General features: G+C 37.3%; 2 protein-coding genes across 4 annotated transcripts; one reads left to right on the forward strand and one right to left on the reverse strand.

The window, feature by feature from the left end:
- The first annotated feature begins 1,218 nt into the window (after nucleotides 1-1,218).
- On the forward strand, nucleotides 1,219-15,641 carry prmt2 (protein arginine methyltransferase 2). Of its 3 annotated transcripts, none has more exons than XM_041806568.1 (9): nucleotides 1,219-1,440; nucleotides 1,539-1,733; nucleotides 5,477-5,638; nucleotides 7,092-7,268; nucleotides 8,919-9,094; nucleotides 11,882-12,011; nucleotides 12,095-12,231; nucleotides 12,449-12,635; nucleotides 15,293-15,641. In XM_041806568.1, the coding sequence occupies exons 1-9, from the start codon at nucleotides 1,351-1,353 to the stop codon at nucleotides 15,323-15,325; spliced, it is 1,287 nt and encodes a 428-aa protein (XP_041662502.1). In that variant the 5' UTR covers nucleotides 1,219-1,350; the 3' UTR covers nucleotides 15,326-15,641. The 3 variants fall into 3 exon arrangements, with proteins under 3 accessions (XP_041662502.1, XP_041662503.1, XP_041662504.1); XM_041806569.1 differs by having other exon boundaries at nucleotides 7,092-7,256; XM_041806570.1 differs by having other exon boundaries at nucleotides 7,092-7,214.
- Nucleotides 15,642-19,188: 3,547 nt separating this feature from the next.
- On the reverse strand, nucleotides 19,189-20,944 carry LOC121522828 (zinc finger protein 154). The gene is made up of 2 exons (XM_041807487.1): nucleotides 20,808-20,944; nucleotides 19,189-20,521 (listed from the first exon to the last, which is right to left on the reverse strand). Exon 2 carries the CDS (start codon nucleotides 20,500-20,502, stop codon nucleotides 19,384-19,386), a length of 1,119 nt encoding a protein of 372 aa, XP_041663421.1. The 5' UTR covers nucleotides 20,503-20,521; nucleotides 20,808-20,944; the 3' UTR covers nucleotides 19,189-19,383.
- Nucleotides 20,945-23,020: the final 2,076 nt, after the last annotated feature.

The following is a 23,020-nucleotide window of genomic DNA, read 5'->3' on the forward strand; positions in this document are numbered from 1 at the left end:
ATGTGTAGTAAAATCAACATGTTGAAAGAACGCCAGAACTGGGTTGCCTTCAGGTGTCGACTCCAAAGCTCCGTTTTTCTTTTAAGGTTTTAAAATTAGCTGAACATTATACATAAGAGAGAAAATGCTTGAAAACTAACTTATAATAACTATATTACAATTTTAATAACACTTATTTTTTTATTGAACGTTTTATTTTTACAATTTATTTCAGTCACAAACTACAAAAAAACCCACACTGAGAGCTATTAGATATAAAAAACAATGACAAAACCAGGAGTAAGCCACAAATGATACAAAAAATATGAGACAGTATATATATATATATATATAGTACTTAACAAACGTATTAGACCACCCTAACCCTAACCAAAGTAAAGTTTCTGCCACAGCTGCCCTAAATTAACAGCATTGGTAATTACCAAAATCATTTTTGATGTTTCTGCAATGGTTAATACACCAATATGTAGAAGCTCTCTAACCCAAATGATATTTTTAATGCTAAAATAGAATTATTATTGTTTTCCATGAACTTTCAAATTTACTGAATTACAAAAAAACCCTGAAAAAATAGTAAAGCACATTAATATTTCTTGATTAAAATGTCAAATTATAGTTATTTACTGTCATTCCTGAAGAGAAAAATGAGTTTTAGTGGTTGAATGTTATGCTTGATTCATTTCTGCCTTCTCAGAGAAGCCCAGTGAGCCGGCTCAGATTTGGGTGAATTCAGTTTGAAATTCCTCATTCCTGTTCAAAATGGTAAAAGCACTTCATGATGCTGGATGGTCTCTGAGACAGATATGACAGGTGGTCTAATACGTTTGTTAAACACTGTACACACACACACACACACACACACATATATAAAGACAAAGTGAAATAAGTGAATAGATAGGATGAGAATAAATACATACATACAGTAAGTATCTGAGTTTAATCAGTTAAAGGTTCAATATTTCTGCCCTTATAAATAGACTGTTGGTGTGCGCTGTGTAATCTGTTTTATGAATAATTCACACAGCCTTTGTTCTGTTTCGTGTTGCTAATCTAGGCTTTGTGTTGCTCAAATTTTAGGCTCTTTTGGCGACTTAAAGAAACTGCCATGTTGGTTTTGGACCGTTATTTTACGTTAAAACTGAAATTTCCGACAGCGCCTGAAGACACCATAACTCACGTTGACGTCAAAACAGGAAGTGTTTGTGGTAACCAAGCGAGTCGGTTAGACTGATTTGCCGCTCATTTCACGTAGAAGCACATAATGTTTATTTTTTGAGTCGTGGAGAGATTTTAACCGGTTTCTCTGAGGTAATAAAAAAACTTGGCTTATTGAGACAACTTCCGTCAAACATGCAGGCTGAAAAAGAGGATGATGATGATGAAGGCTCGCCTGAGGAGTACGTTGCCTTGTCTGATTTCACTGGAAGTGGTAGTGATCAGGTTGGACATCCGCACGTCTGGTACAGATGCTTCTAAAGTGTTAAAGTCGGGTCCAGGAGCTGGTATTGACTCTCCTCTCCGGTTCTTTGTCCCTAAAGCTCAGTTTCAGTAGCGGGGACAGACTGCTCGTGCACACGAAGCCTTCCCCTGAGTGGTGGTGGGCAGAGCTCCACGAGGTCCTAGGTTACGTCCCTGCCAGCTACCTGCGGAAGGATACAGATGAGGAGGAGGAGGACACCAGCCCAGAGGACCCATGGCAAGATGAAGAGTACTTTGGCAGTTATGGGACACTGGTTAGACTCTTAAATAGACTTTTACTTTATCACAGGAGGGGCTGAAATCTGGATTCAGGTCTAACCTGAGGGTCTAACAGGGTCAACATTTAAAAACGGTCAACCGTGTTTTCACAGGTGATGAAATACAGGGAGAATTAAACAGTGATGGTAAATGATTTTAGGATTTCTAAAAAAGGTGAAAATTATTAAATATCACAGCATCAATGTAACTGTGCGTCCATGTCTAATAAATGCTAAATAAATAAATAAATGAGTTAAAGGCTCAAAATCTGAGATTAAAAAGTCAACTTTATAAGTCCTAAAGGTCAAAATACAAAATTAAAAGTCAAAGTAAGGTTTTAAAAGGCAAATATATGAGATAGAGAGTTAAAATCATGAGTTTAAAGGTCAAGATATGAGATAAAATACAAAATCAACCGTTTAAAAGGTCAAAATAGAAGATAAAATTTAAAATTGTGACAAAAAAGTCAAAATATGAGATAAAATTCACGATCAGGAGTTTAAAAAGAAAAAATATGGGATTAAAAGTCAAAGTTAGGTGTTTAAAAGGTCACAATATGATTTAAAATTAAAAATTATGAATCTAAAAGATCAAAATATTAGAGAAAAGTTAAAAATTGTGAATTTAAAAGGTCAAAATATGAAATAAAAAGTCAAAATCCTAAATTTAGGTCATAATCTTGGGATGCAAAATGAAAATATGAAATGAAAGCACAGATTAATTTCTTTCCCTCATTCCTGACTATTTCTACTCTCTACTTTTTCAGATTTTTATGACTTAACAAGGATTTCTTTTAATATTCAAGGTTAAATTTAAATTTTTATACTGGAGGAAATCTGCAGACCCCTTTCACATGAGGCACTTCTTTTTTTTAAACATATATTTATTAAGATTTTTAGGGCTTACATAACAAAGTCACAATACAAAACAACATAGCAAGGCACATGTTGATAAAAATAAGTGAATAAATAGAGGAATAAAAAATAGGCAATATCAATAATAAAAATAAAACATTTAATTCACTTTCTCTTCCATCCAACCATCTATATTATTTTTGCAAGGAAATTATAAAACATGTTCCAAATTTTCCAAAACTTGTCAAGCTTATTCTTAGCTGTAAAGCTTATTTTTTCCAGAGCCAAGTAAAATGTCAGTCCTCGAAGCCATTGCGCTGTGACACAAGGTGTGTCTGATATCTATGAGCAGGCAATACACCGTTTAGCTTCTAGAAAACAAATACTGAGAAAAGATCTAACTTTTTTGGAGTTAATAAACCCATCTGGATAGAGATTCAATAGACATAATTTAGGGTTGAGAGGCACTTCTTCATCAATTATTACGAGGTGAGCCACTTTGATTAAACTATGAAATGATTTTACAGCTGATGGAGGAGGATCAGGAGAGGAGGGCGGAGCATGTCCTCCAAGCAGGGAGGGCCAACTGAACCTGGGGGCGGGGCTAACCCCCCACATGACATCATGAGGGGAAAATCTGAGAATGGCTTGTTGCAGCACACATCTTCTGAAAGGTGGAGAAAGAGAGGAGGGGGGAGGGAGTGGATTTTTCTGGTACTTGAGGGGATTGTGGACAGGCCAGGGGCACGTATTTTTTGTTAGATAAACCTGAAAAAGCGATTTTTGCATAAAATGTGACCTTTAAAACAACCATTGCCTGCAGGATAAGACATGAAACACACTTGAGGCATGCTTATAAATAAATTTCATTGATAGCTATGCACACATACACTTACAGTTGTTCTCAATTGTTTTGGCTCATTTCTTAAAACAGACTGGACATTCTCAACACTCTTGGTGCTTTTGCCAAAATAACCTGGATGGCTCAGCACAACACCATGGTTGACACCAAGGTTATAATAGTTTTGGATTTTTCAGTAGTTTTAATTTTTATTTTGTTTTCACTTTCTTTTTTTTAATTTCAGTTTAGTTTTAATTAGTTTTTACTGCTGGTTTGTTAGTTTAGTTTTTATTTTGCAAAAAATGCTTCGTTTCAGTTTTGTTTTTATTAGTTTTAGTGTTAGTTTTAGTTTTTTCGGATAGATGTTGGCTGAGGGAACATCATATCTTTTTTAAAAAACATATTCAAGCAGGTAACTCTTCACTTTAAATTTTATTTATTTAAAGCTGATGTTTGAATACAACTCCAGACATAAAACTACCACTGTATGAAGTCTTGACCAATCAATTCAGGCAATTTTACTCTCCCCAGACTGGTGTCGGTGCCAGTCAATACAGTTGTGTCAAAGACTAAAACTAAGGATATTTTGTCTCCATTTTCATTTTATTTTCATTAGTTTTGTAAGCGCACTATACAGTTTTAGTTAGTTTTCGGGTTTTATTTGGTAAAGCTTAGTTTTGATTTGGTTTCAGTTAACTAAAATGATTTTTGAATTTTAGTTTTAGTTATTAGGTTAGTTTTAGTTAACTATAATAACCTTGGTTGACACCTGCAAAAGCTCATATCTCTCCTGAAACAGCTCACTCATTTGTCAAAACTAAATTCTTTTCTCATATAAAGAGTCAGTCCCCCCAGAATGCATTGTTCCTTTGGCGTTGTGTAAGCACTGCAAGTCAAAATGTTCAGATGTTTTGTTACTATGGCAGATGAACATTGAAATATCCCTCATGTCCACCTCTCAGTCTTAGCCCAGTCCTTCACTGACACTGGTTACTGTGCTAGTTTTTTTTTGTCTAGCTAACAGAATACAACCGTGTATAAAACAAAAAAAAAACAAAAAAAAAAAAATGAAAACAAAACAAAACAAACAAAAAAAAACAAAAAACAAAAACAAACAAACAAACAAATATATATATACATATAGGATTTCACGGTACTGTAAGAATAGCCTCCAAGGTTTGACATCACACATTGCACTCATACTGCCATGGAAATTGTAACTTTTTATTCACACACATTACTGTTAGTTACTTTCATACATCACAGTAAAAAGAAAATGTATACAGCATAAGATTCTGTAATATAAACACATAAACAAAAAACAAGCTCTTTATATACATGTTTGGCAGCATTCACAGTCATGGACAAGTAAACACAGTTTGATTGGTCATCTGAGGTGTGTGAAACTCCTCTGTCATTAGTCAAGCTCTAGTTTCAGCTGACTGTTGATCAATTTATCCAATGTTCCAAGAGATTCATGTATGCTGTTCACGGTTTCACAGCATGTTCTGGACTAATTTTGACAATTGAACAGACTATTGTGCATGTGATGACTTCTACAATGAGTGATGCTGACATGTTTTGGAGAGAACAACCATTAGACGGAGCAGTCAACAATCAGTTTAGATCAACAAGATCTAATCATTTGGAAATTGTGCTAAATGCAGGCTATCTGTACTTAATCATTTGCAAAGATGTGCTGAGACATTGAGACATGTACTAAGACATTTGCAATTTGATAAATGAAGGAGAAATTCAATTCTGTTGTGAACAATTGCCAAGTGGTTTGGAGATTTGTCCATGTTATTTTGAGAATGTAATTTCTGTTTCAAGAAATGAGCCAAACCAACTGAGAAAAACTGTAAAATAATAAAATACTACGTTGAAGCTTGAAAAAAATCTCCTTTATATACATATTTTTCTTTCTTTTTAGTCTCAATTTAAACATAGACATGCTGACATGTTTGTGTTCTGTTTGCTTTGTATTTGCAGATCAGCTGTTGAGTTTTAAAATCAGCTGTTGTGTTTATTTTTGACCATACAGAGACTTCACTTGGAAATGCTGTCAGACAAGAGCCGCACCGAGGCGTACCGGCAGGTTATTCTCAGCAACAGCGCCTCTCTGAGGAATAAAGTGGTGATGGACCTCGGCTGTGGGACCGGCATCATCAGCCTTTTCTGCGCTCAGCTTGCACAGCCCTCAATGGTAGGGAGGCTGCTCAAACATGGTGTCTCTTTCACTCAGACACACAGGCTGCTGGTTTCCACGAGGTCCAAATCCTAATGTAGTTAATTTGGAGCATTTGTTCCTGCATTTATCAAGTTCATGTTTTATCATGGGCCAATAATTTGCAGTACCTGCTTCATGTCTAATACTTTCTCCCCCCTGTCAAAACCTGGTCCCAAATGTCTTGTAATGTTTTTTTTTTTTTTCCATATAAACCAGGGGTGTCAAAGTCAAGGCCTGGGGGCCTAATCCGGCCCGTGGTGCAGTTTTTCCAGCCTGCAGGATCATATCATATTTTCACTAGAACTGGCCTGCAGGTCTGAGGTCTACAGATTTCCTCCAGTATAGAAATGTAAATTTAGCCTTGAAGATTTAAAATATCCTTTAAGTCATAAAATGTGGAAAAGTACAGACTAAAAATAATAATATAGAAAATAAGGAACGAGGGAGAGAGAGATTAATTTGTGTTTTCATTTATTGTTTTAAATTTGCATCTCAAAAATATGACTTGAACTTAGGATTTTGACTTTTTATCTCCTATTGTGAACTTTTTGATTCCAGTTTTAAATTTCAAGTCATATTTAGAATTTTCAAGATCATGATTTCAAATTTAATCTCACATTTTGCCCTTTTAAACTCCTAACTTTTACTTTTAATACTATATTTTGAATTTTTAAACTCACCATTTAGAATTTTATGTCACATTTTGACCTTTTACATTCACAATATTAAATTTGAAACCAAACCTTTTAAACTGAAAATTTTGCTTTTTATCAAAAGTTTTGTCCTTAATCAACTCCTAACTTTGATTTTTAGTCCGAAATTTAAACTCATGATTTTGAATTTTATCCCATATTTTGAATTCAAACACAATTTTGGATTTTATCTCATGTTTTGAATTTTAAACTCATGATTTTTACTTTCTATCTCATAAATTTGTCTTTTGAAAACATTATTTTGACTTTAGATTTTGTGTTCTGACCTTTTGAACTAATATTGACTTTTTTTTTAAAATCCCAAATCATTTATTATCAGTTTCTTTCCCCCTTGATTAATTACCTTTAGAATTAAGGTTTAGAGATTATGGTTAAATATTGACCCTCTTAGGCCCTGAGGTTAGACCTAAATTCAGATTTCAGCCCCTGCTGTGATTGAGTTTGACACCCCTGATATAAATGTTGAAGAAAATGGCGGCATTTCCCTTTAAACATAATTGAGTTGTAAGTTTTCTGGCAGCAAAATCAAAAACTAACAGCAGACTATCTCCAAAGCCTTGGTGTACGGACTGTGCCGTCTTTACCTGCCTTCTGTATTTACTCCTAAGTTTACAGTGAATCAAACATTGGTGTCCTCCTGCTTCCATCTGCTGGAGATGCAGCGCTGCTACACGATAAAGTCCTCCCACTGAACGAGTGTGTCTGTGTTTTTGAAGGTGTATGCAGTGGAAGCAAGCTCCATGGCCGACTACACCACGCAGCTGGTGAAGCAGAACGGCTGTGAGGAGAAGGTCACTGTGCTTCAGGCCCGAGCTGAGGAGGTGGAGCTACCTGAGCAGGTGGACATCTTGGTGTCTGAGTGGATGGGAAACTGCCTGCTGGTAATGATGACTGTCAGTACAGTAAATGATGGTGCTGTTAAGGTTAATTGTCAACATCTAGTTTTTGTCTGTATGTTTCCATTGCCCTTATTTGCAATTTTTTGATACTTTTATTTTTACTGCTTTTAGCCCCCTTTTCCACTTTTTTTGACATTTTTGTCCTGCTTTTTTTGCCCCTTTTTTGCCACTTTTGCTCATTTAAGCTGCCTTTTCCAATTAAATGCCACTTAGTTCCCATTTTGCCACTCTTTGATTCTTTTTGCCCATTCCCCCCTTTTTGCTGTTTCTTGCTCATTTTAGTCATTTTTCACTCATTTTTTGCCAGGTTTTTGCCACATTTGGACCATTTTTGCTGCCTGTATCAATTTTTTTTGCCACTTTCTGCAACTTTTTCTCCTCGTTTTTGCCCCTTTCGCCCATTTAAGCTTCCTTTTGCAGTTGAATGCCACTTTGTCCATTCCATGTCTCCCACTTTTTTCTGATTTTTGCCCAGTTTAGTCACTTTTCACTGATTTTTTGCCATATTTTTGACACTTTCTGCCCCTTTTTGCCACTTTTTCTCCCCATCTTGCCATTTTTCTCCTAGTGTTTGCCACTTTTTGGCCATTTTCCCACCTGTTTTTCTGATTTTTGCCCGTTTTAGTCACTTTTCACTTATTTTTTTTGCCATGTTTTTGAACATTTTTGCCACCTTCAACTTATTTTTTGGTAATTTCCCACCCATTTTTGCCACTTTCTACCCATTTTGTTTCTTTTTACCAGTGTTTGCCCCTTTTTGCCTATTTTTGCCACATTCTGCAACTTTTTATCCCCATATTTACCACTTTTCAACCATTTAAGCTGCTTTTTGCAGTTGAACGCCACTTTTTCCATTCCATTTCTCCTACCTTTTTAGAAATTTTTGCCCAGTTTAGTCACTTTTCACTCATTTTTTGCCACGTTTTTGACCATTTTAGCTACCTTTAATGCATTTTTTTGTCATTTTCCACCCATTTTTGCCACGTCCTGCCCAATTGAGCTGCCTTTTGCAGTTGATTGCCACTTTTTCCATTCCACTTCTCCTACCTTTTTTTCCATTTTTGCCCATTTTAGTCACTTTTCACTAATTTTTGTCACGTTTTTGCCTATTTTTGCCACCCTCAACTCATTTTTTGGTCATTTTCCAGCCATTTTTGCCCCTTTCGCCCGTTTAAGCTGCTTTTTGCAGTTGAATGCCACTTTGTCCATTCCATTTCTCCCACCTTTTTTTCTATTTTTGCCCATTTTAGTCACTTTTCACTTATTTTTGCCATGTTTTTGACACTTTCTGCCCTTTTTTGCCACTTTTTGTCCCCATTTTTGCTCCTTTTTGCCCCTTTTTGCCGCTTCCCCCATTTAAGCTGCCTTTTGTGGTTGAATGCCACTTTTTGCCCATTTTCCCACCCTTTTTTTCTGATTTTTGCCCATTTTAGTCACTTCTCACTCATTTTGCCGCTTTTCTCCCAGTGTTTGCTGCATTTTAACCACTTTTGCCACCGTTAACTCATTTTGATTGCCACTTTTCACCACTTAGATTGTGGCTCTTGGAAATGTATTTTCCAACACTTTGGCTCTTTGGTTGAGGTACACTGCACTGGAGTAACTTAGATGTTGTCCCCTGTTTCTGTCCTTCTTCTGCGATAGTTTGAGTTCATGGTTGAGTCGGTGCTGATGACCAGGGACCGCTGGCTTCGAGAGGGTGGTGTCATGTGGCCGTCGTCTGCAGCTCTCACCATAGTGCCATGTCAGGCCCACAGCTATTACCAAGAGAAAATGGCCTTCTGGGAGCAAGTGTACGGCCTGGACTTCACTCCTCTTCAGTAAGGGCTGCTAGCTCATCTGTTTTTTTCCTGCCCCTTTATTTTCTTTACCACTGACATGGTAGAATATACTTTCTTTATGTAGCCCTTTACAACTTTGGCTCGCAAGATGATCTCATATTTCTGTTCTAACTGTCCCATCAGTTTGAGGTCTGCAAATTTCCTCCAGAATAAAAACGTGAACTTATCCTGATGATTTAAGATTTCCTTAAGTCTGACAGTCTGAAAATGTAAGGAATAAAAATATTAAGATAAGGAGTCAGGAATGTGGGAAAAGAAATAAAATAAGGATTTTGACTTTTTATTTTGTACTTTGAGCATTTCAAAGCATAATTTTGATTTCTTATTTAATATTTTGAGCTTTAAGATAAATCATTTTTAATTTTAAGTCATATTTTGACCTTTTTAACCAATGATTTTGTATTTTCATCTCCTAACTTAGACTTTATAATCCCATAGTTTGATGTTTTAGATTCACTATTTAAATTTTTGAATCATATTTTGACTTTTGATTTCATGATTACAGTTTTTTGAATATGTTTTGACCATTTAAACTCATGATTTTGATTTTCTTTCTGAGATATTTGCCTTTGAAACACATTTTTCAATTTAAATTTTACGTTTTGACCTCTTTGAACTAATAAATGTGCTTTTCTCAGATTGTGAGCATTTATCATCAGTGCTAAGTTTTTTTCATATTTTATTACTAAAAAGGAAACGTTTTTGCCCTTTTTTGCTACTTTTTGACACTTTTTGCCTTTTCAAGCTGCCCATTGCCATGAAGTACCCCCTTTTTTTCCTTTCTTTTTGCCAATTTTTGCCACTTGTTTTTGCAACTTTTGTTTCAAATTTTTGCCACTTTTATCCATTTTTCCCATTTTTTCACCACTTTTCACCCATTGAAGCTACCTTTTGCTATTAAATACCACCTTTTTCCTATATTTTTGCCAATTTTTGCCACATCTTTTTGCCACTTTAACCAATTTTTGCTCATTTTCACCATGTTTACCCATTTAAGCTACATTTTGCCATTAAATACCACTTGTTTCCTATTTTTTTTTTTGCCCATTTTTGCCACTCTTCACTGTTTTTTGCCCATTTTAGTCAATTTCTGCCCATTTTTTGCTGCATTTTTTGCCACTTTTAGACCATTTTTGCCACCTGTAACTCGTTTTTTTGCCCTTTTCCCACCTTTTCCTCCCCATTCTCACCCCTTTTCACACATTTTTGCTGTTTTTTTACCGTTGTTGCCGCCTTTGATTTACTTTTAGTGCTGCTTAAGTCGTTTTTACCACTTTTCACCACTTAGATTTTGGCTCTTGCAAAGGTACAGTATTTTTCAACAGTGTGGCTCTTTGGTTGAGCAGGGTTGATTAACGCTGGTCTGTAATATCATTAAAAGATTCAGAGAATCTGGAGAAATCTCTGCACATAAAGGGCAAATATTAAACATCCATGACCTTCCATCCCCCAGGCAGGACTGCATTAAAACTGTGGTGAATATTACAATGTTGGCTCAGGAACACTTCAGTGGCTGAGGATAACAGAAACCTGAATAAAGTGTTTAGGCCTCGCTGTTCCCTGGTGTCTGTTAGAGTAATCTAGTCTTTGTTTCTCAATCCCCTCAGTCAGGGATCTAAAACCAGGATGTGGTGCTTGTGTCCCAACATATGACCCCATTTCTAAGAAAATACTTTCACTGTCCTCACCATTACTTCCCCTTTTTCTCAGCTGGGAAATAGCTGGTGTTAACTATTAAACATTTTAATAATGTGATAAAAATGCACTTACATGCTGCTCATACAGGCAAAAACAGAGGAAAAAAATAAATGCAGTAAGAAAAAGCTGCTCTAGCAAATGGGAGATGTGGTCATTAACAACCAAAAGAGATTACTGATGAAATCATACCAGTGACTAAATGCACTGAGAGCTCAATATTACTGACCAATATTTCTATTCAATCAGAATACATCACATACTTTATTAGTGAAATCTCCTTTTCTAAACATTAACTATCTAACGCCGTGATACTCAGCAAATGGCTCTAAAGCCACATGTGGCTCTTTTGGGATGATTTGTGGCTCTTTTATGTCTTTATTTGAAATATTATTCCCCAGAAAATCTTAAAAAAGGAAAATTTTACCTAAAAATGATCCATTCCAAGTAGCATTAAACAGTTTGTTTCACACACTTACACAGTAGGCTTTAATTGTCAACCTCTGTCTTCGTCTGCATATTTCCATTGCCCTTATTTGCAGTTTTTTTGCAACTTTAATTCCATTTTTACCACTTTTAGCCCATTTTTGACACTTTTGTCCAGCTGTTTTTATCCTATTTTTTGCCCATTTAAGCTGCCTTTGCAAGTAATTGCCACTATTTTCCAAATTTTCCACTCTTTGATGCTTTTTGTCCATTTTTCTCACCTTTATTCTGATTTTTGCCCATTTTAGTCACTTTTCACTCATTTTTCTCTATGTTTTTGCCACTTTTGGACCATTTTTGCCACCTGTAACTCATTTTTTGCCTCTTTTCTCCCGGTGTTTGCTGCTTTTTGCCAGATTTTTGACAGTTCTTTTTGTCACTTTTCTCTCTTTTTGAGACTTTTATCCTGCTTTTTGCAATTTGACCATTTTTGCCACCTTTAACTTATTTTAATTGCCACTTTACACCACTCAGATCGCAGCTCTTGCAAATGTATTTTTGAACAATTTGGCTCTTTGGTTGAGTAACACTGATCTTATGTGTTCATTTTTTTTTTTTTACTAATGATTGTAATCTTCTTTGCAGGCCCTTGGCACAGCAGGAGTTCTTCACCAAACCAAAGTTCAGCCATGTCATTGACCCTGCCGACTGCCTCGCCACTTCCTGTGATGTCATCTGTCTGGATATGTACACACTGCAAGTCCAAGACCTGGAGGTGCTGTGGATGTCCTCTGAAATAGAAACTCCTTCTTCCAGTAAAAGCTGGGTTGTACAACTTCTTTGTGTTTCATTTCTCAGGAAATGCAGGGTCTGTTTCAGTTCTGCGTGGAGAAGCCCGGGGTTTTTCATGGATTCACTGCCTGGTTCACCGTTCATTTTGAGAGCCTGGAGACAGGAAGTCCAACAGTGGAGCTAAACACCGGGCCTCACTCTGAGTAAAACTCTGACTGCAAAAACACTTCATTACAGCATGAATAAAAGTTTATTCAGTGACACTAGAGCTGTTTAGCTCGCTCTGTACATGCCTAGAAACAATTCAATAAGCAAAATTAGTGAACAGCTTATACAAATAGTTTTGACCTCATAACAAATATCCTTTAGTGTCTGAAAAGGGGAAAAAAAACTCTTAAACATGACAAATGTGTCTTCCAGGCCCACACACTGGAAGCAGACGCTCTTCATGCTGGACAAGCCGATAGACGTGTATGAAGGAGACTCCATCAGCGGGAGCATTACTCTGAGCAGGAACCCCGTCTGGAGACGCCATATGACCGTTACTTTGCACTGGAACATCAACAACAGCAACCACAGCAGCACAGAGGAAACCCACAACAGCAAGGCAAACATCTGGTCTTCACTGCATACTGCTTAGATGCTTCTTTGACTCATTCACTCCTAAAATGTCTTGAAAACGTCAGGACGGTCTGTTCCTGCATGTTTGGATAAGGCACAGCTGTTTTCACACATGCATAAAATCTCTGAACTGCGTGTCAAAACTTAAATGGCTGGGTTTTACAATCTGACTCTGTCTGACCCCGAGTAAAATGTGAATTTTAGCACTGGGCGAGCTGCATGTGTGAATGCAAATGGTTGACGGTTTCACCGTGACCTCACCCTGAATATTTCTCGCCACTCCCTTTGAAAATTTCTGCACAAAGTCAGGATAAGACAATGCAAAAACACAGAAGGAAATATCTATGAAACTTTAACATTACAGTTGTAGGTTATGAAATACTATGCAAACATTATGCACGTAATGAAGCTGTATATTTATGTAGCATTGATATAAAGAAGGAATGCATATCTAGTACGTTTATATTTCTAAACTGCTGTAAATACTGTTTTATAAATGTAGTTCAGACCTTAAAACAGACTTTAAATCAGTGATACTCAACATATGGCTCTTTTGGGATGATTCGTGGCTCTTTTGTGTCTTATTTTTTAATATTATTCCCTCAGAAAACCTTAAAAGAGGAAAACTTTAACCTGAGAAATTATCCATTGCAAGTCACATTAATCAGTTTGTTTCTGACACTTATACAGCAGGCTTTATTTGTCAAACTTGATTGTCAACCTATATTTTTCTGTACATTTCCATTGCCGTTATTTGCATTTTGTTTTTGTCCCTTTTTTTCAATTTTTGCCACTTTTAATCAATTTATACTGCTTTTAGCCCGTTTTGTCACTTCTTTGTCACTTTTCGCCCATTTTTGCCCATTTTATCCTGCTTTTCGCAATATTTTGCCCCTTTTTGTGCCACTTTCCCTCATTTAAGCTGCTTTTTGCCATTATGTGCCCCTTTTTTCCCGTTTTGCCACTCTCTGCTCATGTTTCCCACCTTTTTTGCTGATTTTTGCCTGTAATATATTATTTTTCCCCAGTTTTTGGCCACATTTTTGCTGCTCTTTGGCCATTGTTACCACCTGTAACTCATTTTTTGTCCCTTTTCACCCATTTTTGCCACCTTGAACCTATTTTTATTGCCACTTCAACCCATTTTTGTCACTTTTCACTACTTAGATTGTGGCTCTTGCAAATGTGTTTTTCAACAATTTGGCTCATTGCTTGAGATGGACTGAGTAGCACTGCTTTAAATATTAAGGAATGAGGGTGTACAAAAATAATAGACCTCAGCTGACATAGACGTGTTAGTCCTGCCTAAAACTCCAGACTTTTTTGTGCGGTATTTACAGCCTTTATATCGATTACAGCCAATATATAGGTTATAAATAAAGGCATAAAAACTCATCAAGCTAATATCTGCTAGAATCAAGCCGGTTATATTGCGCATACCCAACACAAAGACAAAAAAGTAATTCCAGTTTTTTAAGACACTTTCTTCTTCCATCGTCTTGATTTTCTGCGTCTGAGGGCTCCAAATTTTCAGGAGTGCATGTGTGAAAACATCTTATAACAGGGGTGTCAAACCAAATCACAGCAGGGGCCGAAATCTGAATTTAGGTCTAACCTGAGGGCCTAACGGTCCACATTTAACTAACTTTAAATTCAAAAAATGATAAAATTCAAAATCCTGAGTTTATGTTGAAATTTCAGACTAAAAATCAAAGTTAGGAGTTGAAAAGGTCAAAACTTTTGATAAAAAGCAAAATTTTACTTCAAATCTAATATTGTGAATCTAAAAGGTCAAAATGTGAGATAAAATTATACACCGTGAGTTTAAAAAGTCAAAATATGAGATTAAATTTGAAATCATGATCTTGAAAATTCAAAATATGAATTGAAATTTAAAATTGGAAACTAAAAGTTCACAATATGAGATAAAAAGTCAAAATCCTAAGTTTAAGTCATAGTTTTGAGATGCAAATTAAAAATATTCAATGAAAAAAATGACTTTCTCTCCCTCATTTCTTACTTTCTTTTTATTTTTACCCTTTACTTTTTCACATTTTTATGCCTTAAAGTATATTTTAAATCTTCAAGGCAAAGTAAACATTTATATACTGGAGGAAATCTGCAGACCTCAGACCTGCGGACCGGGTAAAACTGCACCACGGGCCAGATTTGCCCCCCAGGCCTTGAGTTTGACACCCCTGTCTTATAAGCACCATGTTGATTTTATCCTTGTGAACAGTGTCCTCTTTTTTACCTTTTTAACTCTTTTGCACTGTGACTATTAAATTCTTTTGCCCTTTAACAGTCTTAGATTCCCCATTTGGCTCCTAGTGTTAACTTGTTTGTATGTGTCTGTCCATGCATTGGGAAAAAAGAGAACGTTTGCACACTCTTCAGCTCCTAATGGGCATTTTATCAAACAGCAACATTTCAATCTACAGTATTTTCCTCAGGCAAGTGCTGCACATGCAGCCACACATGCCTGAAGTAAATGTCATAGATGTAAACATTGCCTTTTAATAAACTTGCCCATTAGGAGCTGAACAGCATGCCAACTTTCTCCTTTAAGAACTTTTCTTGTCCTGTACCTGTACACATTTGGCATGGATGTGCACACACTAGTGTTCCCATTTCTGTCCATAGGTTGGGACAAAGAGTTTCCCCATGTGGAGGTGACAGAGGGGACAAATGCTTCAGCTGCAGTGGAGATGCAGAGACATGCTCCTTCTCTGGAGGTCAGGGTCGGTGAGGTATCAGCTGAGAGCTGCTGCTGATCTGGAATCAAGCGTGACAGTCAAGGAAGGCTCGTTTGGTGAGACATGAGGACCTACAGCGAGGAGTCTTACGCTGCAGACCCAGGAGATTCGACACAAAGGAGACGATCACAGAGGTTAACCCTTAGAGCTCACAGCTATTGCTATTTTCACCATCATGTCTCGTCTGGACTTTTTGTCTTCAAAAGCTTATAAAACATCAACCCTGTGATGCACAGTCAAGCTCTATACATCCTTTTTTTTCAGGACAACCTGGGCTTTAAGAATATATCTACTACAGTAATGTCAATTTAATTTTTAAAAAGTTAAAGGACTCTAGAGACAAAAGAAAAAAACTAATTGGAATTTAAAACTCAGAATTTTTTATTTATAACACACAGAAAACATTAATGACTAAGCCTTTTCTTTGCACAGACTTGTTCTCCATCTCTTTGGGACCAAACGGTGAAAAAATAAACATTTTATGACTAACAAAATAACTACATACAGTGCTTAACAAATGTATTAGACCACCCTAACCCTAACCAAAGTAAGGTTTCTGCCACAGCTGCCCTAAATGAACAGCATTGGTAATTACCAAAATCATTTTTGATGTTTCTGCAACGGTTAATACACCAATATGTAGAAGCTTTAACCCAAATGATATTTTTAATGCTAAAATAGAATTATTATTGTTATCCATGAATTTTCAAATTTACTGATTTACAAAAAAACTGAAAAATAATAAAGCACATTAATATTTCTTGATGAATATGTCAAATTATAGTTATTTACTGTCATTCCTGAAGAGAAAATTGAGTTTTAGTGGTTGAATGTTATGCTTGATTCATTTCTGACTTCTCAGAGAAGCCCAGTGAGCCGGCTCAGATTTGGGTGAATTCAGTTTGAAATTCCTCATTCCTGTTCAACATGGTAAAACATGAAGAGCTGACTGAAAATGAAAGAGTCTGCATTAAAGCACTTCATGATGCTGGATGGTCTCTGAGACAGATATGACAGGTGGTTTTATACATTTGTTAAGCACTGTACATACAAAAAAAGTCCATGCGATTTTTTTGCAGTTAGATTCATTTGTGCCATTCCTCAAAGCAGTAGAGACACACTGGTCGACTGCAACTCCCACAATGCACTGCAGTAAACAACATGGCGATGCCCTGGACAAAAAGCCAAAATAAATGATCAAAAATGGATTAAAAGTGGTTAAAAAGATGCATACTATCGTATCTAACAATGTGGATTCAATCTTTAAAGACCCTGAAAAGTCACCAAAGTTCTGGGTGCACTAGAACAGCGTCCTTTTGAGCAGTGGTTCTCAACCTTGGGGTCAGGACCCCTTGGGGGTCTCGAAACACTGAGGGGGTTCTCCAGATGCCCAAAAAACTAACAATATTTTTAAAATTACACTGTTGCCACTTTACACCAATTTTGTCAAATTGTAACCCCTATTCATTATTTTTCCCCACCATTTTTAACAAATTTTTGCCATTTAATACCTATTTTTGTCAGTTTTAAACTCGTTCCACCACCTTTTTCTGCCTGTTTTGCCACTTCTAAACCAATTTTCACCACTTGAGCTTAATGCTGCCTCTGTTAACTTATTAGTACTACTATAAACCCCATTTAACCACTTTTTACACCCATTTTTGCCACATTTCACCATTTAATTTGCCCATTTTTGCCAGTTCAACCAATTTCCATGAATATCTGCAAATTTTTTTTTCTCAGTTAACCCTTTTTTGCCTTTTTTACAATTTTTCATCCCAATTCCCCAAATTTCCACTCATTTTTGCAAATTTAAAGCAATTTCAGCCACTTTTTAACTCCCTTATACCACTATTTATGCCCATTTTTGCCACTTAAACCCATTTTTTGCTATTTTTGTCTAATTTTTGCCACTTTGAACCATTTCGGCTACTTTTAAAATCTAATTTCACCACCTTAACACCTTTTTTGCCATTATTAACCCATTGTAGCAATTTTTAAATCAATTTTAATTCTTTTTTTTAAGAAAGGGGATTTACATTTTAAGACAACTTTTATAAGAGTGATTATTTTTTCAGGTTGAATATGAAATATAGATATCACAGCTTTACTTTACAATGGACCATGATTTTGTTGGCCTCCATGGCCCCCCAGTTTGGCTGGGCACCAGAAAGCTCTCCCATTTTTTCCCCCTTTATGGACGGCCTTGTCTGCACATGACTATCCTGGAATATTCATGGCTGTGTTCAACCACCTTCAGGTCCAGTGGGGGTCCCCGGTCGCTGGCACCTTTATTTTGGGGGTCACAGGCTGAAAAGGTTGAAAACCACTGCTTTAGAGCTACGGAGACATCGAGGGTAGCAAACGAAGGACAAGAAAGTCAGCTCTCAGAGGAAAAAAGAGTGTATGATTTATTGTTCAAAAGTTATCAACGTTTTTATAAACGTATCACTTCTTGTTATTGACGACAACACCGTCCTCAGAGACCCCGAAAAATCAGCCAAGTTCAGGGCTTACTAGAAAATGTTCTGTAAGAGCTACGAATGCATGAAGAACATAATCAGAAAGGGGCAACGAAGAACTTTTAGATAAAAAAAAAAAACAATGAAGTGTCTACTACCTACGGTTCAAATGTTACAAAGGGATTTATTAAGGGATGTGAGCTCTAAGGGTTAAGTCACAAAATGAACTTTCTAGAAACTGCAACCAACACCAGTGAAAGAAAAGCTGTTAAAACAGCTGATAGCAGAAAAAAACGGACAGTTTGTAATGTGTATTTGTCGTCTCAAGGTGCAACTAAATAAATATCCTTCACACTGAGTTTAACTCCACGCTAATAGTTTGTACAAGTGCTAAACACGCCAATAGACTTTGAGTCAAGGGGGCAACCTAACTGCTCAGTAGTGTTACAGAGTGAACAATTGTCTGTATTCAAATTACTATCACTACGGAGATGCCTTATAAATATGAATTAGCCTTGTGAGCTTTAATGTACATTAAAATGCACCTTTTTAGTGCTTACATTGATTAATAATTTATGGTAAAATATTATTGAAATTTCTTTTTTCTTTAAATAATTATTTAACTTCCTTTCTGTCCCTCTCTGTGATTCGTAAACATGTGACTTGCACTGCTTAGTTGAAAACTTTCTTTAAAAGACACCTAACATGACACTTTTAAATTTGTACAGAAGAGTAAGGAGCCCCAGACATGACATGGTCAAAAAAATTTAAATTGTGGCCACAATATAGCTATAACGTGTGCATGAACTACTAATTAATAATATTAATATCATTCCTGGACAGCTGGGTAAGCAAATCGAGCGCACCTTCTCTAAGGTCTAAGGCAGAGGCAGTAGAGGGGCTAAAGCTACAGGATGGACAGGTATAGTATGACTGAATTTGATTTTAGGCTGGGAATGAGCCATAAAGACATTCTGAAAAGCCTGGCATTGCTAGGAACCATTACTACTGATTTAAACAGAATATTGAGAGCCAGGTTGCTTTACCAGTGGAGGTACGACTTGGACAGGGAGAGGAAGGTGCGCTCAATTTGCTTTCCCAGCTGTCCAGGAATGATATTAATATTATTAATTAGTGTTTTGTGGCCACAATTTAGAATTTTTGTGGCCATGAATTAGTATTTCATGTGCAAGTTATAGCTATATTGTGGCCACAATTTAATTTTTTTTTTTGACCATGTCATGTCTGGGGCTCCGTAGAAAAGGATAAGGGCCGCTGTAAAAAAAAAAAAAAAAAAAACAGTTTGAGATGCACTATTTTTTTTTTCTAATTCTGGGATTAAAGTCAGAATTCTGAGGTAAAAGTCTTCTGATTTTCATTTCAGACTTTTGACTTTTTTCTCACAAGTAAAAAGAAAAAATGTTTCTCGTTTTATTTCAGTGGCCCTAATCCTCTTCTGTACTTGTGTTACTACACTGTGGTGAACTTATTTCTCCGCTAAGGAACCCTCTTCTTCTCAAGGCTCTGTTTTACCCTTGCCCTTTGATTTGGAGCGCGTGGTGACCTCTGCGGACAGAGGCTGCGCGGTTAAGGACTCTGGAGAAGAAGGCCTGGAGAGCGGCACAAACAGTGGCGGCTTCACCACTTTCTCTTTGACCTCTTTGTTTTTATCCTTTTTCTGCCTTAAGTGTTTATCACAGTGGTTCACAAATGTGTCCAGCTTCACGAAGGTTTTATTGCACACTTTACAGTGGTAAGGCCTCTGTCCTTTGTTGAGGCGAATGTGCAGCCTGATGTATGACGATCGCACAAAGGTGCGGCAGCAGACGCCACACTTCAGATCCTCCGAGCTACCTGGTGTCACCTGAGGCTTGGTGATCGCCGGGGCTGGAGTTGGAGCAGGAGTTGGGGCTGGAGCCGGAGCTGGAGCCGGGGCCGGAGCCGGAGGGGCCTGCCCTGACGCCTCCTGCGCCTTGTGAGCGAGCAGGGCTGACAAATGGCGAAAACCCGCGCCACACTGCTCGCACTTGTATGGCTGCTCTCCTGTGTGCAGACGCACATGTGCAATGAGCCCGGCCTTCTGCGTGAACGACTTGTCACAGTACGTGCACTTGAAGGGCTTCTCGCCAGTGTGGAGCCGGCGGTGCGTCTTCAGATGGGAGGCACGGCCGAAGGTCTTGCCGCACTCTGGGCATTTAAACGGCCTGTCCCCGCTGTGGATGAGCTTGTGCGCCATCAGGTGGGACGTCTGATGGAAGTATTTCCCACAGGTGCTACATCTAAACTTCCTCTCTTTATTGTGAGAGGCCAGGTGAAGATTCAGGTGTGCAGAGGAGATGAACGTTTTGGAGCACATCGGGCAGCTGTGAGGGTCCAGGCGGATGCGCCGGGGCGGGCGTCGACCATTAGGGAGGCTGCTTCCTGCTTGGCAGGATGGACATTTGGGAGGACTGTCTGCTTTGTCTTCAGGAGAGGCTGCCTGGTCGGCTGGGTTAGGGTCAGGTTCTGACTGTGGCGGGCTGAAGCTGCATCCACAGTCTGAGCACTGCACGGTCTGTGGTCCCTGATCACTGCTGTTGTCCAACATGGTACTGTCTGCTACCAGAGGGGGGGCGAGGGTGGGGTTTTCATCCATGGACACATCCAGGGGTCGTCTGAAAATCACAAACAGAGGAAATACACCGTGCAGCTTTATTATGAATACCAGCTATCACTGATTATCCTTGTTTACGTCACTGACGTCACACTGTTGACCAATCAACAATTCAAACACAACGGGGCGATAAAAAGGCAGATCGTAACAGCAATCCTGTAAACCTGGATAGACAGCATGCATCCAAACAGCTGTATTATAGTATTATAGGCCCTGGGTCGCCCTGTACAATCAGCGTTATATCAGGATGTGACACACAATAGATGATAAACAAAGACTTTACATACCGGGTTATTCCCTCTAATCTAGACGGTCATGATTCTAAAGTTTAGGTCATGAATAGTAGGAAAACATCACGTTAGTATACACAGCTACAGCTAACAACGGGTCGATTGTCTGCTGGATCGTGTTTCATCTGTCTCCGTTTTCCTGCAGACGGCTCCTTCTCCGTCTCTGAGAGGCTGCAGCACCATCTAGCGGCCGGCGGAATAACTGTTCTCCTTTAATGATGCCATAGTCCCTCAGAGTTACTCAACCCTGCTTAACCAAAGAGCCAGTCTAAGTGGTCAGAAGTGGCAAAAACAGCTTAAAACAGCAATAAGAATAAGTTACAGGTGGCAAAAAATGGGCTAAAAGCAACAAAGTGGGCATAATGAGGAGAAAAGGGTCAGAAAGAAGCAAAAAAATGGTCCAAACGTAGCAAAATGGCCAAAAATAGGAAACAAGTGGTATTTAATGACAAAAGGTAGCTTAAATGTGCAAAAATGGGATTAAAGTGGCAAAAATGGGCAAAAAAGTAGGAAAAAGGTGGAATTTAATGGCAAAAGGTAGCTTAAATGGGCAAAAATATGATAAAATTGGCAAAAAGTGGGGAAAAAAGTATGAGAAAAGTGGTATTTAATGGCAAAAGGTAGCTTGCATGGGCAAAAATGTAATAAAAGTTGCATGAATTAGGGAAAAAGTGGCAAAAAAGGGCAAAAAAGTAGAAAAAAGTGATATTTGATGGCAAAAGGTAGCTTAAATGGGCAAAAATATGTTAAAAATGGCAAAAAGTGGGGAAAAAAGTATGAAAAGAGTGGTAGTTAATGGCAAAAGGTAGCTTAAATGTGCAAAAATGGGATTAAAGTGGCAAAAATGGGCAAAAGAAGTAGGAGAAAGGTGGAATTTAATGGCAAAAGGTAGCATAAATGGGCAAAAATATGATAAAAATGGCAAAAAGTGGGAAAAAATATGAAAAGAGTGGTAGTTAATGGCAAAAGGTAGCTTAAATGTGCAAAAATGGGATTAAAAGTGGCAAAAATGGGCAAAAAAGTAGGAAAAAGGTGGAATTTAATGGTAGCTTAAATGGGCAAAAATATGATAAAAATGGCAAAAAGTGGGGAAAAAAGTATGAAAAAAGTGGTATTTAATGGCAAAAGGTAGCTTAAATGGGCAAAAATATGATAAAATTGGCAAAAAGTGGGGAAAAAAGTATGAGAAAAGTGGTATTTAATGGCAAAAGGTAGCTTGCATGGGCAAAAATGTAATAAAAGTTGCATGAATAAGGGAAAAAGTGGCAAAAAAGGGCAAAAAAGTAGAAAAAAGTGATATTTGATGGCAAAAGGTAGCTTAAATGGGCAAAAATATGTTAAAAATGGCAAAAAGTGGGGAAAAAAGTATGAAAAGAGTGGTAGTTAATGGCAAAAGGTAGCTTAAATGTGCAAAAATGGGATTAAAGTGGCAAAAATGGGCAAAAGAAGTAGGAGAAAGGTGGAATTTAATGGCAAAAGGTAGCTTAAATGGGCAAAAATATGATAAAAATGGCAAAAAGTGGGAAAAAAGTATGAAAAGAGTGGTAGTTAATGGCAAAAGGTAGCTTAAATGTGCAAAAATGGGATTAAAAGTGGCAAAAATGGGCAAAAAAGTAGGAAAAAGGTGGAATTTAATGGCAAAAGGTAGCTTAAATGGGCAAAAATATGATAAAAATGGCAAGAAGTGGGGAAAAAAGTAAGAAAAAAGTGGTATTTAATGGCAAAAGGTAGCTTGCATGGGCAGAAATGTAATAAAAGTTGCATGAATTAGGGAAAAAGTGGCAAAAAAGTAGAAAAAAGTAGAAAAAAGTGATATTTGATGGCAAAAGGTAGCTTAAATGGGCAAAAATATGATAAAAATGGCAAAATGTGGGAAAAAGTATGAAAAGAGTGGTAGTTACTGGCAAAAGGTAGCTTAAATGGCAAAAAATGGTATTAAAGTGGCAAAAATGTGCAAAAAAAGTAGGAAAAAGTGATATTTGATGGCAAAAGGTAGCTTAAATGGGCAAAAATGATAAAAATGGCAAAAAGTGGGCAAAAAAGTTTGAAAAGAGTGGTAGTTAATGGCAAAAGGTAGCTTACATGGGCAAAAAATGTAATAAAAGTTGCATGAATTAGGGAAAAAGTGGCAAAAAAGGGCAAAAAAGTAGAAAAAAGTGATATTTGATGGCAAAAGGTAGCTTAAATGGGCAAAAATATGATAAAAATGG

Source organism: Cheilinus undulatus, linkage group 15, assembly GCF_018320785.1.
Source record: "Cheilinus undulatus linkage group 15, ASM1832078v1, whole genome shotgun sequence".
NCBI classification, from domain to species: domain Eukaryota; kingdom Metazoa; phylum Chordata; class Actinopteri; order Labriformes; family Labridae; genus Cheilinus; species Cheilinus undulatus.